Source organism: Macrobrachium nipponense, chromosome 15 (assembly GCF_015104395.2).
Source record: "Macrobrachium nipponense isolate FS-2020 chromosome 15, ASM1510439v2, whole genome shotgun sequence".
Lineage (NCBI taxonomy): Eukaryota > Metazoa > Arthropoda > Malacostraca > Decapoda > Palaemonidae > Macrobrachium > Macrobrachium nipponense.
Window position 1 is genome coordinate 57,361,388 of NC_087208.1, and position 19,706 is coordinate 57,381,093.

At 44.0% G+C, this 19,706-nt stretch overlaps 1 protein-coding gene across 2 annotated transcripts in view; it reads right to left on the reverse strand.

Moving 5' to 3' along the window:
- LOC135194970 (WD repeat-containing protein 13-like) overlaps nucleotides 1-19,585 on the reverse strand; it is an 89,293-nt gene extending 69,708 nt beyond the window's left edge. The window contains exons 1-3 of one of the 2 annotated variants that reach the window (XM_064221215.1): nucleotides 19,432-19,585; nucleotides 9,714-9,854; nucleotides 8,880-8,966 (exon numbers count right to left, since the gene is read on the reverse strand). In XM_064221215.1, coding sequence (XP_064077285.1) covers nucleotides 8,880-8,955 — 76 coding nt within the window. In that variant the 5' untranslated portion in view covers nucleotides 8,956-8,966; nucleotides 9,714-9,854; nucleotides 19,432-19,585. Of the gene's footprint in view, nucleotides 1-8,879; nucleotides 8,967-9,713; nucleotides 9,855-19,400 lie in introns of both variants that reach the window. The other variant, XM_064221214.1, reaches the window with a different exon arrangement.
- Nucleotides 19,586-19,706: the final 121 nt, after the last annotated feature.

Sequence of the window (19,706 nt, forward strand, 5' to 3'; positions counted from 1 at the left end):
GGCCATTAATCGTATCTATCTGCCAGGTAAGTATGTATGAAACTTTATTGTATTATAACAATATCGATTTTCATACAATCAACTTACCTGTCAGATATATACATAGCTGATTGACACCCAATTTGGTGGAGGGTAAGAGACAGCTAACATGGATAGACAGGTAAACAACATATGTTGTAGGTATAAATAAAAAACCTTGGTTCCTATCTGATAGGTGGAGGAAAGACTTCGTGGCTGTTGCCCGGTAGTCTGCATCACCTCAAGACTTTAGCGAGATATGTGATCTATGGCTAAGAGTTCTTGTGGGTCTGCCGATGGGGTATGAACCGCTTACTCGGCAGAGCCTGAAAGGACTTTGTCAATGGGTACTGGACCACTTCTATGACAATACACCTTATGAAGGAGCGCAACACCGATCCCGATCACCTGATCCTAACACGAGGGTTCGAGCTCAAATTGAAAAGAGTTATCCCCACACTCCTTTCAAAAACCCCAATAATTTCACTAAGTTAAATAACTTTAACTCAAAGTTAAGGATCAGTGTCGGATCCTTATCCCAGTAACGTATCCGCAGAAACGTATAAACCAAATGAGAAGGATCTCTCGTAGGTTAACTTGACATCCTTTGTGTAATGAGAAGTCAACACAGAGTTGCCTCTACCGTACAACACAGCTAATATGTCTTATATGACATATTGTTATGTAAAGAACAAGAATTTGCAAAAGGTATAAATAAACCTTGGTTCCTATCTGATAGGTGGTAGACTTCGTGGCTGTTGCCCGGTAGTCTGCATCACCTCAAGACTTTAGCAAGATATGTGATCTATGGTGGGGTATGAACCGCTTACTCGGCAGAGCCTGAAAGGACTTTGTCAATGGGTACTGGACCACTTCTATGAAAATACACCTTATGAAGGAGCGCAACACCGATCCCGATCACCTGATCCTAACACGAGGGTTCGCGCTCAAATTGAAAAGAGTTATCCCCACACTACTTTCAAAAACCCCAATAATTTCACTAAGTTAAATAACTTTAACTCAAAGTTAAGGATCAGTGTCGGCTCCTTATCCCAGTAACGTATCCGCAGAAACGTATAAACCAAAAGAGAAGGATCTCTCGTAGGTTAACTTGACATCCTTTGTGTAATGAGAAGTCAACACAGAGTTGCCTCTACCGTACAACACAGCTAATATGTCTTATATGACATATTGTTATGTAAAGAACAAGAATTTGCAAAAGGTATAAATAAACCTTGGTTCCTATCTGATAGGTGGTAGACTTCGTGGCTGTTGCCCGGTAGTCTGCATCACCTCAAGACTTTAGCGAGATATGTGATCTATGGCTAAGAGTTCTTGTGGGTCTGCCGATGGGGTATGAACCGCTTACTCGGCAGAGCCTGAAAGGACTTTGTCAATGGGTACTGGACCACTTCTATGACAATACACCTTATGAAGGAACGCAACACCGATCCCGATCACCTGATCCTAACACGAGGGTTCGCGCTCAAATTGAAAAGAGTTATCCCCACACTCCTTTCAAAAACCCCAATAATTTCACTAAGTTAAAAAACTTTAACTCAAAGTTAAGGATCAGTGTCGGCTCCTTATCCCAGTAACGTATCCGCAGAAACGTATAAACCAAAAGAGAAGGATCTCTCGTAGGTTAACTTGACATCCTTTGTGTAATGAGAAGTCAACACAGAGTTGCCTCTACCGTACAACACAGCTAATATGTCTTATATGACATATTGTTATGTAAAGAACAAGAATTTGCAAAAGCGCGCACTTCCTGCGCTTTTAATTCTCAGGCTGTTTGAAGGAATCAAGTCACTTATGAATTGCTTAGGAAGCTCTCCATGTTTCAAAGAAGACCAGGGCTTTCTTGAAATGGATCTCTTCCGTCTGAAGCCTGAAGCCTGGCAGGAACCTCGCGCCTGGCTGGTGCTTCACTCATGGTTGGAGCCTAGCGCTTGTCTGGTACCTTTCGCTTGACTGGCGCCTCGCATCTGGTTGACGCCTCGCGCCTTTGCTGGAGATTCGCGCCTAGAGCCTGGCTTACGCCTGGCTGGCGCCTCGCGCCTGGCTGGCTCCTCGCGCCAGGTTGGCGCTTTGTGCCTGCCTGGCGCCTTGCGCCTGCCTGGAGCTTTGCGGCTGGCTGGTACCTCACGCCTGCCTGGCGCCTCGCTCCTGCCTGGCGCCTGGTTGGCTCCTCCCCACTTGCCGGAGCTTCGAGCTTGGTAGTCTCTCAGGATGTCTGGCTATGTCCACATCGAACACTCTTATCTGTCCTATATGTTCGCATCTAGCGCATCTGTGTCAGGTTGTAGGCCCGGTCTTTCTCCTCATCAGACAATGACAAGTGTTCTTAGGGCTGTCTGCCTCTGGCATTTTTTACGCCTGTTTTAGCATAAGGCTCCTGGTTGGCGCTACATTGTCCGAAAGTCCTGAACATCCACAATAGTAAATCACAAGACTGGAGAAGGGTGGAAGAAATTCTTCCACTTTGAGCTTTGGCCTCTCCGGCAAGGGGAGGTGATTGTAGTCAGCTACATCCAGTATACGATAGGATATCTAACAGTATGAGAGATAAGAGTCTTCCTCCGAGGAGGATCCTTCTTGAGTACTTCCCTTGTTCACGAGATCTCTTCTTACCTGTTGAAGGGGTTTCTCGTTGCAGAATCTTCCCTATCCTTGTCCGAAGGAAGGGAAGAAGCTTGGAAGTCGAAAGAGACTCCGAGCTGAACTTGGGAGTACTCCTGATTTCTAGCTCTTTATTGTATCCCTCTGAACACCTTCTGAGAAGCATTTCGAGCCGTCATTGCATTCCAAAGACTCTGTAGGCAAACGTTTTAACCATTCTACTGTAGATGAAAACGTAAGTACCCTGCCTGGACAACGAAATCTCTATCTGAAAACATTGAATCAGGAATAGGGGGTTTTAGTTCTTTTGCCAGACATACTATGCTAGCAAGAACCCATTGCCTAATCTCCATAGAATCTGATGTGAGATTCCAATGCTAAAAAAATTCACTTGTCTTCTAGATCGTTTGGGACCAAGAGAAACAAAGAATTCCCTCATAAAAATTTCTCAAAGAAGTTTGATGAGGAGCAGTTCTATCTTGTCGGAACATAGAATCTGAGGCCACAAAAAAGATCCCATTAGAAGTACATGATATCCTACTTTTGTCATATTGAGGTATCGTATAAGATCCCGAAGAATCTTAATCCTCCTGCTATTTCCAATCCCTTTATAGAGACAGAGTATAGCCTTTTACTGCGTTCTTTGATAGCAGATATATACAAAGGTGATTCTTCCCTCTGAAAGGGAAGAAAAAACCGCTATGTGGTTCACAGAGGTATCGGAAGAGGACAGTTTCCTCATTCCCTCTTAGCACGATCTGCAGCAATTCTATATCTTGTCCATGACTATTGTCATTTACCTTGAAAAATCCTCTCATTCATGTCCACTTCTGGTCAGTCTGCACGCAGACAGACTCAGAGTGGAGAGGTTGTGAAGGTCCATTTATAATAGATGCTGATAGAATATTCAGACTGTCTTGGAAAAGACTTCCAAAACATGCTGTGAGAAGAACGTGACCTCTGTGAATCCAACCTCTCTAAGGCCAAAATGAGGCATAAAGAATTATATTCTCTTTCTTTGACGCCCTTTATCTTGAATTCTGCAAATAATTTATATTTAGGGGAAAAAAGACTAAAGTTTATTCCCCTTTCTAAAAAAAAATAAAGATGGCGTATATTGCTACCTCTCTTGGTTCGAGGAAAAGGAAGCAGTCTATAGGAAGCCTGTTCGTCTTCTACCTTGCTAAGAGATCTATGAAGAAGACTTTCCGCAGGTTCTCACAACTCTTTCCAATAAATGTTAAACATGTTAACAGTTATTATCGTCGATCGAGAAGGTTCTCTTTGTTAACGCGAACAGGAGCGAAAAAAGAGATTCTCGATGCTCTTTGCAATATGAGAGAGTCGTGGAAGTGACCTAAGTGATTAAATGGGTAACGAAATCAGGAACGAATCTTGCCCTTACCGAGCCTGGTGTCCGAGAGACTACTGGACTCTTAGGTTAATAACTCGCTAAAACGAGAAAATCTTGGATGGTGCTCTTGGCTCACTGAGCCAGGCTGGGGCTTCTGGCGCATTGTGCCAGGTTGGCGCTTCTAGCGCTATGTGCCAGGCTGGCGCAACTTGCGCCAGGCTGGCGCTTCCTTCTAATTCTTTTTAGGTTATGTGCCAGAACACCTGTGCCTTTATGGTACCCGACATCCTTTCACATGTTAATTCCGTTCTTAGTAGGAAAAAACTTTATATACATAGTATAGTCCATTCAGGGAAACAAGTTCTGCCACAAAGAGAATGTTTCCCATCCGACTCATCCATCTTCTTCTGAGCAGGTACTCTAATAAGCTATGCTTTCGTAAGCCTGAGAGCATTATATAATATAATTTTCTGCTGCGATAGAATCCTTTAATAATGCTACCTACGGTAAACAGCATTGAAAGGTTGAACTAACTCTCTTATTGAAAGCTTCTTAGCAAAAGGCATACAATATTTTATTTATGTTAGCTTAACTATCCCCTCAATCCGAGGTTAAGACCGCGATTGTAGGGGAGAGATACGGATAGTTATTCCATCCCGCAGGAGAGAGAGATGAACCCGACCGCTCATGACTGACACCTACATGGTACTGTGTTGGTCTCAGGCTCTCAGCGAAAGCAGTCTCCGTTAGCCGTCTGGCCTTACTCTTCCAGAGTTGCAAGCTACTCCATTTAAAAAAGGTATCTTATAAAATTATTATCGAACTTCAGGAAGTTCTTATTAAAGCATATTTAAGCGAAACAAGACTTCGATAAATCTAGAAGCTAAGTAGGTGTTGTCTTAACAATCCCTTTAAGCGTAGTCCTTCCTAGGAAAGTCGTAGAAGGATACTGGTAATTGAGTTGCCCAGCAAAGAAGTATGTGTTTATGATTTGACCGTATCGTATTCTCATACAGCAGATACTCTACTACCTTCTACTATCTTCGTTCTTTTCGTTAATAGAACGATAGAAAGAGTATATATATATCCTTAAAGAAGGAAGTTAATCCAGGAACTCTTTAAATCTTCGTGATTTCCTCATATATTGCGGAAGAGACAGAATACCTGTTCATCACTAGGGTTTACGGAAGGAAGTAGATATTTCCTATCCGCCATCATACCCAAACGTCGATGAGATTCTTATAAAGAAAAACTCCCAAAGCTCTTGCCTCCTCAAAACGAGGGAAGAGCATGGATGAAGGAGAGAGTCCGCATTGAGAAGAACTGCCTAACACAGGAGTCTTCTGAATAATGAAAAGGGGCTTCTCTTAGTATCAGAATCCTTCTGACAAAAGCAACGGCCGCCTGTGCGACATCTTGCACATTTGCCAGGGGAAAGTTGCTAAAGTTAAAAAAAAAAAAAAAACTCAAACAGGAGTCTCGCGACTGACCTCTCTCTCAAATGAAGATTTTGGAATATTCTGACGCCTGGCGCCTGGATCCTTGCGCCTAGCACCTGGCGTCTGGATAGTTCCGCGCGCCTGGAATGTTCCGCACGCTAGAAAGGAGACTCGCTCCTGAAACATTCCGCTTGCGTGGAAGGTCCCGTGCGCCTCTAGTCTTCTTTTATGAGCCTCTTGCCAGTAAACGTTCAATGGAAGCATCCTTCTGATTGCCACTCTACTATAAGGCTCCTCAGTCTAGCCGTCTGTTTTCTCTTTGAAGGCGCCTTGCGCCAAGAAAAATGTTCTGGAACGCGGCTCGCGCTCAGTTGCTGGAACGCAGCTCGCGTTTATCTGTATGAACGAGGCTCGCGCTAGTCCTGTTGGAACATCGCGCTCGCGCTAGTCTGTTGGAACGCGGCTCGCTGCTGGCTGTTGGAACGTAGCTCGCACTAGCTTGCTGGCTGGCTCTCAGCCTCTCGCTCAGATCGTCCGAACTCCAAACATGTACATTCTTCGTCTTTTCGGATGTAAGATGAAGAAACGGAAGAAGAGACGCACTTTTTAAAGGATGCCTTTCCAATGGCTATCCCTGGCAGTCTGGGACGTTCTACAGATCCTGCCGAGGGAACGCCCGATCGGTGGGGATTCTCCATAACCTCCGTAAGGCTTTCGAATTTCCTTCTCCTCTGGGCTTGTGAGCTTGGAAGAGGTCTAGGCCTGAGAGCGAGACAGAGCCGATCGGACGCACCCTCTACTATTTAGGACGCCTTTCCAATGGCGAACTTGGCAGTCTGGGACGTTCTACAGATCCTGCCGAGGGGACGCCTGATCGGTGGGGATTCTCCATAACCTCCGTAAGGCTTTCGACTTTCCTTCTCCTCTGGGTATGTGAGCTTGGAAGAGGTCTAGGCCTGGGAGCGAAACAGAGCCGATCAGAACGCACCCTCCACTGCACTGTGAACACTAAAATCACTTCTTACCTTTCAATAGCTCGTATTATGAGCTACATTCCTTTGTCTTCAAATTGCAATATGAATTTGAAGATTCTGTGAAGTAAGTAGGAGATGAGGATACAACACTACTAGTATTGTTAATGCTCTAACTGCTCGTTAGTACGAGAGTTATAAAAACTTCTAAAGGAAGCGTAACTAATTCTATTACTGACTTCCTCAAGAAGAAAGTTAGCTCAATCAATTCTAACATTTACTACACGTTATTATGAATAAATATTAAAATTTTCCTTCTTGCAAACTATGTGAGTGTCTACCGAAAAGTTCGGTAGTTACACGTAAACAATTCTTCGAAATTTTCGAAGCCAAAGTTATTAAAACAAATTAATATGCGTATGCCGAACCAAAGATCCAGTACTTCCCTGCAAAAGATAGCCCAGAAGATCGATGGCGATGAAATCCAAAATCAAGTCCAGGCGGAACTGCAAACGTTGTTTACATTCCAAGCAACAGAGAAAATATGAATAGAAAACGGGAATGGTTCCTAATCCTGCCACCCAGGGCAGGACGGTAGATCACCTGACCTACCTGCATGGTGTGTCTCGAAATTTGAATTTCTGTCGGGGACGACGGAGTCTTAGCTATGTATATATCTGACAGGTAAGTTGATTGTATGAAAATACAAATTAAATAAAAATTTGTCATTTGTTCGTACGCAGAACAAACCTGGGTCCAAACGATAGTATAGACTCACATTTGGGGGGAGGCAAGAGTGTCTCAAACAGACTTGAGGTTCAAGCTCACCTAGGCTCACTTCCTAATAAAAAAGGTAAATGAAAGGAGTTGATAGCCTCTGATCAGACAGTCAGATGTTGGTCTGATATACATACAATGATAGGAACATTTTACAGAAAGATGTTAAAGAACTAGTAGTATATGTAATTGTAATACCCACAATGCCCTCTTAACTTCTCAAATTCTTTGCTCTTTTTTGGATACGCTTGTCACTACAAAGCCTCGAGATCCAACTTTCAAAGAATTATGAAATCATGATGTCCGGTAGCAGGAAACAACCCCGTGACACCATAATCACAACGAGGTCACCTTGTAGTATATCTGTTAGCAAACCCCCTGATGCTACCAATATTGTTTGTTGCCATAGCTCTCTCTCCCTTTGTTACAGAGAAGAAAGACCTGCTTCTGTGTTGAATATTTGTGTAAGAATAAAGAGAATTGAGCAAAATTGCATTTGATTTAAACTTTTATATACTATTTTATTTTCAATTTTTTTTTTCTCCACATAAGAGTCCTTATATTTTTCAGATATCTTGGTAGTATAAGATTTTTAGCTGTGACTGTAGATAAACAAGATGGCACTGCCACCTCCCTCAAGCTTATGTTTAGTAAAACTTTAAGATAATGAATGAGGATGAATGGTGTGGGTTATGACTTGGAAGAGGGTGTGGAGGTATAAAACCATTCAACAGAATTAACAGGATCTGAGGTGCAGGGTGTTGAGGAACTATAGCACAGATGGCAATTTGCCAAATAGAGATATGAGTGACTGGTTTAATGTGCAAGGGGTTTGATGCATGAGTGTGTTATATGGCCATAGCTATTTTACTGCTCAATAAATAGGATGACGAGAAAAGTCTGAGAAGGACAATGAATTTATGTGGAAAAAGCTGTGACATGAAAACACATTTTTTATGTGTAGCATGGGTATTTGGAGATTAAAGTGTAGACTGGGGTAGTGGAGAAAGACTACAGAAGAAAGTTGGTGAGTGTAAGACTACAGCTAATTGAAATCAAGATGAATGTTAATACAGGTGGTTGATTTTTAATGGTATCTGGGGGTAAAATTCAACAGATGAAGCAAAGTGAAGCGTAAATAGATGATAGGATACGAATATGTACAGGAACCACTGGGACAACACTAGTGAATTTTTAATGCAAATAAAAGAAAAATGACTGACCTTTTGAACGGTTTGTAAAATGTTTATGAAGACAGAAAGAATCAAGGGTAACAAATATGAGATACATAGAAGTGGGAAAATGTTTGCTTAGTTGGAAATATGGTTCAAAATGTTTAGAGCAGGTTCTGTCATGTGGAAACAACTGATGACGATAAGTTGGTGAAAACATGTACAATTTCACAGAGAAGTATGAATATGGCAGACTGGTTCTTTAATTTTTTTCCTTTCAGTCACCCCCTTTTAAAAGAATAGATTCATGTTATACAAAAATAGGCAGACAGGCAAAATTTATTGTATTGTACTGGTTTCAACACTCTGGGGGTAAGCATTTCCTTGTCAGGACCCTTCCTACGAGGATTCAGAGTAAAAGAAGTTGCTGAGAGAGAGAGAGAGAGAGAGAGAGAGAGAGAGAGAGAGAGAGAGAGAGAGAGAGAGAGAGAGAGAGAGAGAGAGAGAGAGAGAGAATTTTACTTACTGAAACCTGGAGAAGCAGGGGCTCGGTGATTATTAAACTTTGCATCAACAGCTAACACTTGCTGCCATAAAGCCATTGTAGTTTCACCTAAATATGAAAAAGGGCTCTTAAAAATAATGTCTAAATAACAAAATAACATCCTTAATGTATTATACATCCCCACTGCAATTTAAAGATTGAGAGTACAGTTATAGTGATGTGCTAGAATTTTTATTAAATGCATTTTCCAACTAAGTTGGGATATTTCTTAGTTCAAAAAATACTCTTTTACACAAGCCTTAACTACCCAACCGTTGGCAGACATGACAAACCATTTTACCAAGTTACACAACGCTATTGAGGGGACCATGTGCCCTTAGTTAACTAGCTTATCATTAAGCCTCAAAAACTGAACCAACTGGCACTGCAAGTATATCCATATAAAATATACCCATATGAAACATGAATGTTTGTTTTTTCTCTTATACATACTCAAAGGGTATCACTTCCCAATATGTGTAGCATTTACAATTACGTATCTTGGTTTTTTAAATTACGCGAGATTATTTGAATTTCTTGTTAACTATACAGTTAGCATCAAGTTTAAGAATAAAGCACTATATTCTTTCATATACTAGTACTGTACAAACTTGCCTCAGCTAAACCATCTGAGCATCATTGACTAAGTACTACTGTAATTCTGCCCACAAATTACACAAATATGGAGTGCGGTTATAAAATGAATGGAAAATTCTTTTTATGCAATAAACACAATACAGTATATGTAAAATGTATAAAAAAAAGTATTGCATTAACTGATGAGCAAGTTACTGGCTCATGCATTAGCATACTCACTTGTTACAAAACCTTTACCCTGGCAGTGAGTAAAGGTTTAAGAAGTTTTCATCATCATATATTTGCTGAAAGAAAACTGGCGCGATGAAAGATACCACAGTACATCTAGGTTGCTTTCTTGCATACAGTCCACACTTCAACCTGTAAGATCAGAATAATGATTGGGAAAAGAAACAGACTCCTTAAGTACATATATAATAAAAGTTAGTCCCTAGGTATTATTCAAGTTCATTCTGGAACCCCTCACGGTTTAAAAATAAGTACAGGCAGTCTCCATTTATCGGCGGGGTTCATTCTCAAAGGTGTGACGATAACTAAAAATGATATTGTTAAACTACAATAAAGTTTTGTACATACTTACCTGGCAGATATATACGATTAATGGCCCACCCAGCCTCCCCTCAGGAGACAGGTGGAAGAGAAAAATCTGACAAGCTTACGGGAGTGGTTCGTACATCCGCCACCCAGCGGCGGGTAAGGTAGACCACCTGACCTACCTGTTGCGTGTGCCGCGAGATTTGAAATTCTGTCGGGAACGTCGGAGACTATAGCTAAGTATATATCTGCCAGGTAAGTATGTACAAAACTTTATTGTAGTTTAACAATATCATTTTTGTACATGAACTTCCCTGACAGATATATACTTAGCTGATTGGCACCCTTGGTGGAGGGTAAGAGACAGCTCAATAATACAGGTAAGACGGGAAACAACTAATGTTGTAGGATATAAAAACCTTGGTTCTCACCTTTTCAGGATGAAGACTTCATAGATACTATCTCTGAGTCTGCATTGCCTGGAGAGCTACAGCTAGGACGTGACCTGATGCTGAAAGACTCTCGGATCTACCACTGGGATATGTGATCCCCTATTGTGGTAGAATCCAAGTCGGATGCTGTTAGAGGGACCTTGTCCGCTTACCTAACAGATCCTTACCACTACCTCTGCAAGGAGCCAAAACCCACCAGACCACCTAACCAAAATACAAAGGGTTAATATTACGACAAAAAGAGGTGCCTCCTGCAACCTCTTTCAGACAACCAAAAAACAACAATATAAAATATAGGGTAACATATAAAAAATTTACACAGGATAAGTTTCAGCTCCCTGCCCCAGCACCGAATCCGCCGATACGAAAGGACCCAAGGCGAAGCATTTATCATATGTGATTTTTACATCACGTAGGTAGTGGTTTGCGAAAACCGATTGGCATCTCCAAAAAGTCGCCTCCATCAAGTTCCGCACAGACATATTTTTTCTGAATGCAAGCGAAGTTGCGATGGCTCTCACCTCGTGAGCTTTCACTTTCAGTAGTCTAAAATGATCTTCTTACAGGCAACATGTGCCTCTGTAATAAGGCTTCTCAGAAAAAAGGAAAGAGCATTCTTCGCCACCTGGGCCGAGTGGGGTCCTTTACGGAGCACCAAAGCACATCTTGATTAGCCTTAAGTTGTTCCTCCTCTTAAGGAAATACTTCATAATTCTCATAGGGCAAAGAGTTCTTTCAGGCTCTTCCCCTACTAGAAAAGATAAACTACGAACTTCAAAGCTCCTGGGCCAAGGGCGTGATGGGTTTTCATTCTTTGCAAGGAAACTTGGAAGAAACGAACACACCATAGAATCTTCCTTAAACCCTACATTGCCCTCAATAGCTTGGATCTCACTCACTCTCTTAGCTGTAGCTAGGGCCAAAAGGAAGATAGCCTTCTTCGTCAAATCCTTGAAAGAGGCTAAGCCAGGAGGTTCGAATCTAGACGATCCAAGGAATTTGTAGGACTACGTCTAGATTCCAGTTCGGTAATTACATGAGGACGCTTAATGGTTTCAAATGATCTAATAAGATCATGCAGGTCCTTATCATCGGATATATTTAAGCCTCTATGCCGAAATACCGCCGCCAACATACTGCGGTATCCCTTAATAGTTGACACAACCAGATGACATTCTTCTTTGAGGAAAATAAGGAAATCCGCAATTTGGGTCACAGAGTACTGGAAGAGGAAATGTTCTTCCTCTTGCACCAACGTCTGAAGACATCCCCACTTTGACTGGTATACACGCAAGTGGAAGGTCTCCTCGCTCTTGCGATTGCTGTTTAGCAGCTGTTGCTGAAAAGCCTTTCGCTCTGACCAAACTTTGGACAGTCTGAAACCAGTCAGACTGAGAGCGAGGAGATTTTTTGTGGTACCTGTCGAAGTGGGGTTGTCTGAGTAGATCGCTCCTTAGCGGGAGCGATCTTGGAAGGTCCACCAACCATTCCAGTACCTCTGTGAACCATTCTTGGGCCGGCCAAAAGGGAGCGATTAAGGTCATTCTCGTTGAATCGGACTCTACGAACTTCTTGATGGTTAGCCCCAGGATCTTGAAGGGGGGAAACGCGTAGACGTCGAGTCCGTTCCAGTCTAGAAGAAGAGCATCTATTGCTACTGCCTCTGGATCCGATATCGGAGAGCAGTAAGGATCCAGCCTCTTGTTCTTTGACGTGGCAAAGAGGTCTATGTGTGGCCTGCCCCATAACTTCCACAGGCTCTGGCATACATCCAGATGAAGGGTCCACTCTGTGGGAAGGACCTGATCTTTCCTGCTGAGGAGATCTGCTCTTACATTCCTTTCTCCCTGCACGAACCTGGTGAGAAGCTTGATTCCTCTTTCTTCTGCCCCACAGAAGAAGGTCTCTTGCTGTCTCGTACAGGGAGAAGGAATGCGTCCCCCCGTTTCCTGATGTATGCCAGAGCTGTAGTGTTGTCCGCGTTGACCTGCACTACCGATCTTCTGACTTTGGGCTCGAAAGCCTTCAGAGCCAACCACACAGCCATCAACTCCTTTCTGTTGATGTGCCAGGCTACCTGGTCCCCCACCCAGGTACCTGACACTTCGCTGGTTCCCAGAGTTGCACCCCACCCCATGTCCGACGCGTCGGAGAACAACACCAGGTTGGGGGTCTGTGATTGAAGAGACAGCCCCTTCGCAAAGAGGTTGGGATCTGTCCACCATAAGAGATGTTTCTTGATGTCCTGGGATAACGACAGGGAGAAGTCAAATCCTGAGAACGACGACTCCAATTCCGATGAAGAAAGAATTGGAGCGGTCTCAGGTGCAACCTTCCTAGGGAAACGAATTGCTCCAGAGAGGAGAGCGTCCCCAGCAGACTCATCCACTCCCTCACTGTGCATACTTCTTTCCCTAAGAAGGTGTTACTCTCTCGAATCCTCGGGCTATCCTTGTCCGCGAGGGAAAAGCCCGAAAACTCAGAGAGTTCATCTGTATCCCGAGATACACACACTCTTGCTCGGGAATTAGTGATGACTTCTTGAAATTGACGAGAAGTCCCAAAGCCTTCGTCAATTCTAAAGTTACTTGTAAGTCCTTCAAACAACGATCTTCTGAATTGGCCCTTATTAGCCAATCGTCGAGGTACATGGATATCCTCACCCCTTTCAAATGAAGCCATTGAGCCACATTCCTCAAAATCCCCGTGAACACTTGAGGGGCCGTCGAGAGGCCGAAACACAGAGCCCTGAACTGAAAAATTTTCCCCCCCATCATGAATCTGAGAAACTTCCTCGAGGAAGGATGGATCGGTACGTGGAAGTAAGCGTCCTGTAAATCCAAGGAAACCATCCAGTCCCCTGGACGAAGTGCTGCCAGCACTGATGAAGGCGTTTCCATCGTGAACTCTTCTTTTCTACGAAGAAGTTCAGGGCGCTTACATCCAACACCGGTCTCCATCCCCGAGGACTTCGGAACTAGGAAAAGGCGGTTGTAGAAGCCCGATGAATGATGGTCTGTCACTAGTTCGATAGCCCCCTTCTCCAGCATCTGATCTACTGCTAGATGGAGAGCTTGATTCATGATGGGGTCTCTGTACCTGGCCGTCAGTTCCCTTGGGATGGGCTCGTCAAGGGAGGTCTTTCGACGAAAGGGATGAGGTAACCTCTCCTCAAAATAGAAAGGGTCCAAGGATCCGCCCCTTTTTGGGCCCAGACTTCTGCAAACTCTAAGAGTCTGGCGCCCACCGTTGTTTGAAGGACTTGCAAGTTATTTGGGGGCTTTAACAGACTTGGCGAAAGTCTTACCCCTTCTTGAAGGTCCTACGACCTCTAAACGTAGAGGTTTCTTGATGAAGATGCCCCTCGAAAGGGTTCTCGAACACTTGCCTTTTCCTTCTTAGCCTTGGTAGGGAAGGAAGGGCGAGGTTTTCTTGCCGACTGTGCCAAAAGGTCCTGGGTGGCTTTGGCGAAAGTGACCTCGAAATGTCCTGCACTCGATGTTTCGGGAACAACTGAGTAGACAGAGGAGCAAACAGCAAAGAAGACCTCTGAGCATGGGAGACCGACTTCGTTAAGAAGGAACAATAAACCGACCTCTTCTTCACGATCCCGGCCCCATAAAGGGAGGCGATTTCACTCGCTCCGTCTCTTACCGACTTGTCCATACAAGACAAACACACATAAGATCTTCTGGCGAAATTGACTCTGGCACTTCAATTTTCTTGGCTAGGACTCCCAACGACCAATCAAGGAAGTTAAATACTTCTAGCACTCTAAACATACCTTTGAGCAAATGATCCAATTCATTCATTGCCCAAGTCGTCTTAGCAGAGTTAAGGGCAGTTCTCCTTGTCGAATCTACCAGCGCCGAAAAATCCGAATCAGCCGAAGACGGTAGACCCAATCCTAAGGGCTCTCCTGTTTCGTACCGAAACCACGCGTCCTGATAACTTCGAAGGAGGAAAAGCGAACATCGTTTTCCCCGCTTCTTCTTTGGAGCCATCCAGGAACCAAAACTCCTCAGTGCCTTCTTCATAGAAAGAGTTGGCTTCATCCTCACACAAGAAGAACTCTTCGCTGTCTTCGCCGTTGAAAAAAGTGAGTGAGGAGAAGGAGGAGCCGTAGAGTAAGGGAATCCCCAAAACTTGTAAAAGTAGCTCTGTAAGCTTCTTGTAAGAAGAGACAGCAGCAGAAGTGTTCGGTTCCTCTTCCGAACCTTCTAGGACGTCTTGTCGAGGCGAGCGCGGAAGATCCTTAGGTGACGAAGGGATCCTAGCAGGAGTTGAGCTAGAGGTTGGAGAACGCCCTCTCTTAGAAGAGTTCACATCCACTGGAGAACGATGAGAAGATCTGGGATGTCTACGATGAGACTCCCTCTTCGAGGTATACGGAATCTCAGCCGAAGGAGAGGTAGGGCTCCTACTCCGAGAATCCTCGGAAACATCCACAGGGCGCTTACGAGGAGGCGAGCGCCTACTATACTCTATGCGCCTATCCTGAGGCGAGCGGCTGCCAGGAGAAGAGCGCCTATCGAGAGCAGAGCGCTTGCGCGGCTCTCCATACCTGTCCAGTTGCGTACGATCAACGGAAGTTCGACTGGAAGGCAAATGCGCCTACTAGGAGAAGGCTGCTTGCGAGACTCTTGACGTCTAACAAGAGGGTAACATTCAGGAGAAGGGCGCTTCAAAACTAACGAGCGCCTACTTGGAGAAGGGCGCTTCCGGGATTCCTGGTGCCTACCAAGAGACAAACGGTCAGGAGAAGTGCGCCTAGAAGCGGGAGAGCGCCTACACGGAGAAGGGCGCTTGAAAGACTCTTGTTGTCTGCCCCTAGGAGAATAATCAGGAGTATGACGCCTTAAAAGAGACGAGCGCCTACTAGGAGATCTATGTGCAGTAGGCTCTTGGCGCCTACCTTGCGGGGAGCGGCTAACAGTAGGCCGCTATCATACACGACTCCTACCAGACTCTAGATGCCTGTCAGGAGAGAAGTCACGATCCGACACTCGAGGAGAGTGACATCTGGAAGAAGAACGCCTACTTGTATAAGGGCGCCTTCTAGAATCTTGAGGCTGCTGAGGAGAAGTCTCACGCGAGGGAGTTGAAGAAATCGCGTGATGAGCAGGTGCAGTGCGCTTACCGGAAGCGGGAATCCAATCTGGAGAAAAAAACTTCTTTCTCCATAGAGCGTCCTGCCGATGTTTGGCGCCTTGAAATCGAAAGAGAGCCAGGCGAGCGAGGGCGCTCACGCGAGCGAGGGCACTCACGCGAGCCCCCACCTTCATACGAAACCTCCCCATGTGAAGGAGAACGATCCTCTGAAGAGCGGCGCCTAGATCTCTTGATCGGAAGAGAAACGTCCTTCTTCCTACGTGATTTAACTGCTAGAGAGTCTGCTAGCGCCGTGATCTGAGCTTGAAGTCCCGCGAGTACTCTCGTAGGAGAATCTTCTTGTTCTTCCTCGGAAGCAGGCGCCGAGCGCGGAGCGCGAGAAGAAGAACGATCACAGGATTTCTTGGGTTTCTTCGCCTCCACCGACGATTCTTCCGGGAAAACCTCCGGACTAGAAGCCAAAGGACTGCAGGGAGCCTTCCAAGCCCTCTTCAACAGGCGCGACGCATCCGGGGAGTTCCAACCTCTCTTCGGAGAGGGAGACGACGAAGAGGAGAAGCATTGGCGTAGGAGCTCCTTCTTGTAGCGATCCGAGGCAGCCTGGGAGCGTACTTCAGGATCTGCCGAGGGGACGCCTGACCGGTGGGGGCTCTCCCTAGCCCTCCTGCGGCTTTCGACTTCCTACTCCACTGGAACTGGGAGTCTGGAAGAGGTCTAGGCCTAGAGGCACTAAGGAGCCGGTCAGACGCACCCTCCACAACACTGGGGACACTGCACTGATCACTAACACTCTCCTTACCTTCCAACTGACGAATCTTCTGATCCACATTAGGAACGATTCGTGGCTTTCAGAGCTGCCGCCTCCGAAGGCGAATCTTCGGCTTCGGTGCGGGGAGCCGGGGCTGCAACTTGGGAAGAAGGTTCTAATTCTACGTTAGTACTATTAGGATCCACATCCAACTCACTCATTCTAGATCTGCTAGAACTTCTAGAGGAAGCCTTACGCACTCTATCACGTTCCAACTTCCTAACATAAGAAGAAGAGAGCCTTATATTCTTCTTCATTTCAATCCCTTACATTCACTACAAGGGTAGGCAAAAGCACATTCATTCCCCCTGCATTTCATGCAAACCGTGTGGGGGTCTACCGAAGCTTTCGGCAACCTCACCTTACATCCTTCATTCACGCAAACCCTAAACAAAACCGAAGTTTTAACTACCGAATCTAGATCAGACATCGTTAAAGAAAATCAAACTCAAAATCAAACCGGTCCACAATCAGCGTATGCCAAGCCAAACAAAGCGAATACGTCACCAAAAGAAGTCCAAATTAACTCCAGGCAAGCGAGAATCGAAAAACTATCGAGAGGAACCGACAACAGTTGTTATCGTTCCCGCGACAGAGAAAAATCTGACAAGCTTACGGGAGTGGTTCGTACATCCGCCACCCAGCGGCGGGTAAGGTAGACCACCTGACCTACCTGTCGCGTGTGCCGCGAGATTTGAAATTCTGTCGGGAACGTCGGAGACTATAGCTAAGTATATATCTGTCAGGGAAGTTCATGTACAAAAACTGGCAATAATAGCGCAGATCCCAGGTTATCAGCGCTGATCCCCAGTTATTGCAACACCTAGGATCGGCACCAAAAATTTAATACTATATACTTCATAGTATGGAAGATGCAAAATTACTCTTATCTGTATGTAAAGTAATCCCTTCCACAGATAAATGTCTCCCTGCAAAAACAATCCTTGGCTGAGAGTATATTACCAAAGTGGGAATAGGACCACATGAAAGGTAAGCTATACTATATCTTAACTCAAAAGTAAGAAATATGCTATATGCAATGCTACATGGGAGACACAGAGTGCCCCCTTTGCCAGATAAGGACGGTTGTGTAAAGTACAATGAAGATAAATGTTTTCCACCTTTATGATTTATGGTGCTCTAGAGCAGACCAGATTTGGGGGTCACCCCAGGAACAAATACAAACCAAGCACTGAGTTACACTGCATCAAAGCATTTTACTTCATGAGTTTCAAGTTATTCTGGAATATGTTAGGTTAGGAACCACGCCTATAACCTAGCTGTCTATACCACGTTTCCACGCTCTATAAATGTTTTGTTGGGCGTTATCACCGACGGACATGATCCAATGAACGACATATTTTTCTAATTGCATTCTGAGAGGTCAGTTGCATTTTCCCCAACCCAAATAACCTGCTTTTGGCAATTTTTCACAAGACTCCAGCCAGCCATTTTAGATGACTCCAGTTAGCCATTTTTGCATAAATGCATAAACCATTTTGGGTTTTTCATGCAAAAATAGCGAGAAAATGATAGGGCAGTAAAAGAACCTAAAAATACCAACCTAACATAATCTAGGGGGTGTTTACTGGTCACAATTTTGCCGTATTAACTATGGAGGACGATGGGAGACCGGCAGTGTCTCACCTTATAAGTCGTAACTTGATTAATTTTTTTTCCCCGTTAGGGGAAATGACACAGCGGCGACATAGTAGCCACCAATCCCAGAATGCGGTTACCTTCCCCAAAAAATACTTAAATTTGCTGCCATGAGCATCAGTCAAGAGTTGTGGCCTATCCAGGCAGCATACCGAGACCTCTATGCTCCTCTTGAAGTAAGTGTTTTCTCCTAAATTACAAAATAATGGAAAAATTCAAGCACTTTTTTGAGAAGTGGCTGTGTTCCATGAGAGGTGGCTGCTATGTTACAACTTGGTCATTTATCCTACCCATTAAGCATTTGCACAGGTTGTGTATTGAGAAGAAAAGTTTTGTTTCGATGTGTTTTACCCAAGAAAAATATAATTTATAATGTGGGAGGTGGCTGGAGTCTTCTGAAAATTAACCCGTTTGTTTCCTGCTTTCTCACTGGGAGTCCATCATATTAATTGGATAAAGAGAGAGAGAGAGAGAGAGAGAGAGAGAGAGAGAGAGAGAGAGAGAGAGAGAGAGAGAGAGAGGTGACACTTGCACGGAAATTAGGCCTAACGGTTAGAAACACATAGAATACAACATGAGTCTGAAATGCCGCCTAGGCCTATATGGATCTCATAGCCTACATAATATCTGGCCTGGAATTAAACTAGATAATTATCCTATTTCGAATATTAACGGTGTAATTCGCATACAATAAATTATTAAAAGACTTTTCAATTGCAAATGTATACCCAGATATCCTTTTATTTACCTAAAACTTACACATAGCGTAACTATTTAAAGCCCGGGACGCAGTGTTGCCATGCAAAAACACTACAGGTGGATGGACAGATGGAAAAAAACAGAGTAGTATAGGATATTATAGCATTAGTAGTAATATCACAATCCCATTTTAATGACAGACTTGGAGAATACGCAAGGCCTATAGAACTCTAGACAGATCAATTTGTGATAAAAATGCGAGCAAATAGCCTAGTCTCTAACGTTCGACATAACGCAAACCAGAATTTACCGAGTAAACCATCATTTGACCCTAGCATAGGCCTATAAGAGTAATTCTTGACGACAGTTCGGACATCTTCGAAAAATCTAACCAAAAAAGTTAGCCTACCACATTATCCACATATGGCCTACAGTAAACGCTGTAACTAATCTAAAAGTGCCAATGCCAATTAACTAGACAATCCTGAAAAACTTACGTAGGCCTACACTGTCACCTTAACCATAGGTTAGTCCAGGTGACATTAAGTAGGCCTATGCTACCTTGAACGGTACGGTTACATTTTGGCCTATATATCCAATTATCGTGACAATTCATCCATAAAAAAATTCGAAATATATTACCATCAAGATGCGTCGACGTTAATCAAACTACCTTTTGATGGGAAACTTCAAACGTAGGCCTAGTCTATGTAAACTTCACGACAGGTGGAAGCGCGTTCTACTATACAAGGCTGGAATGGCGCGTTTGTTTACACTTCGTATTTGGCTATTTTGCTTCTTGTTGCTTTCAAATAGAATGCATTAATTTTGAATAATGCGGAAAAAATGAAATTTTAATACATTGTAAATTAGAAAAACAGTCACTAATGAGAAGTAGAACGCAAATTAGTAGGATACTAGTGAGTACAATCGTATTTGACTACTGCA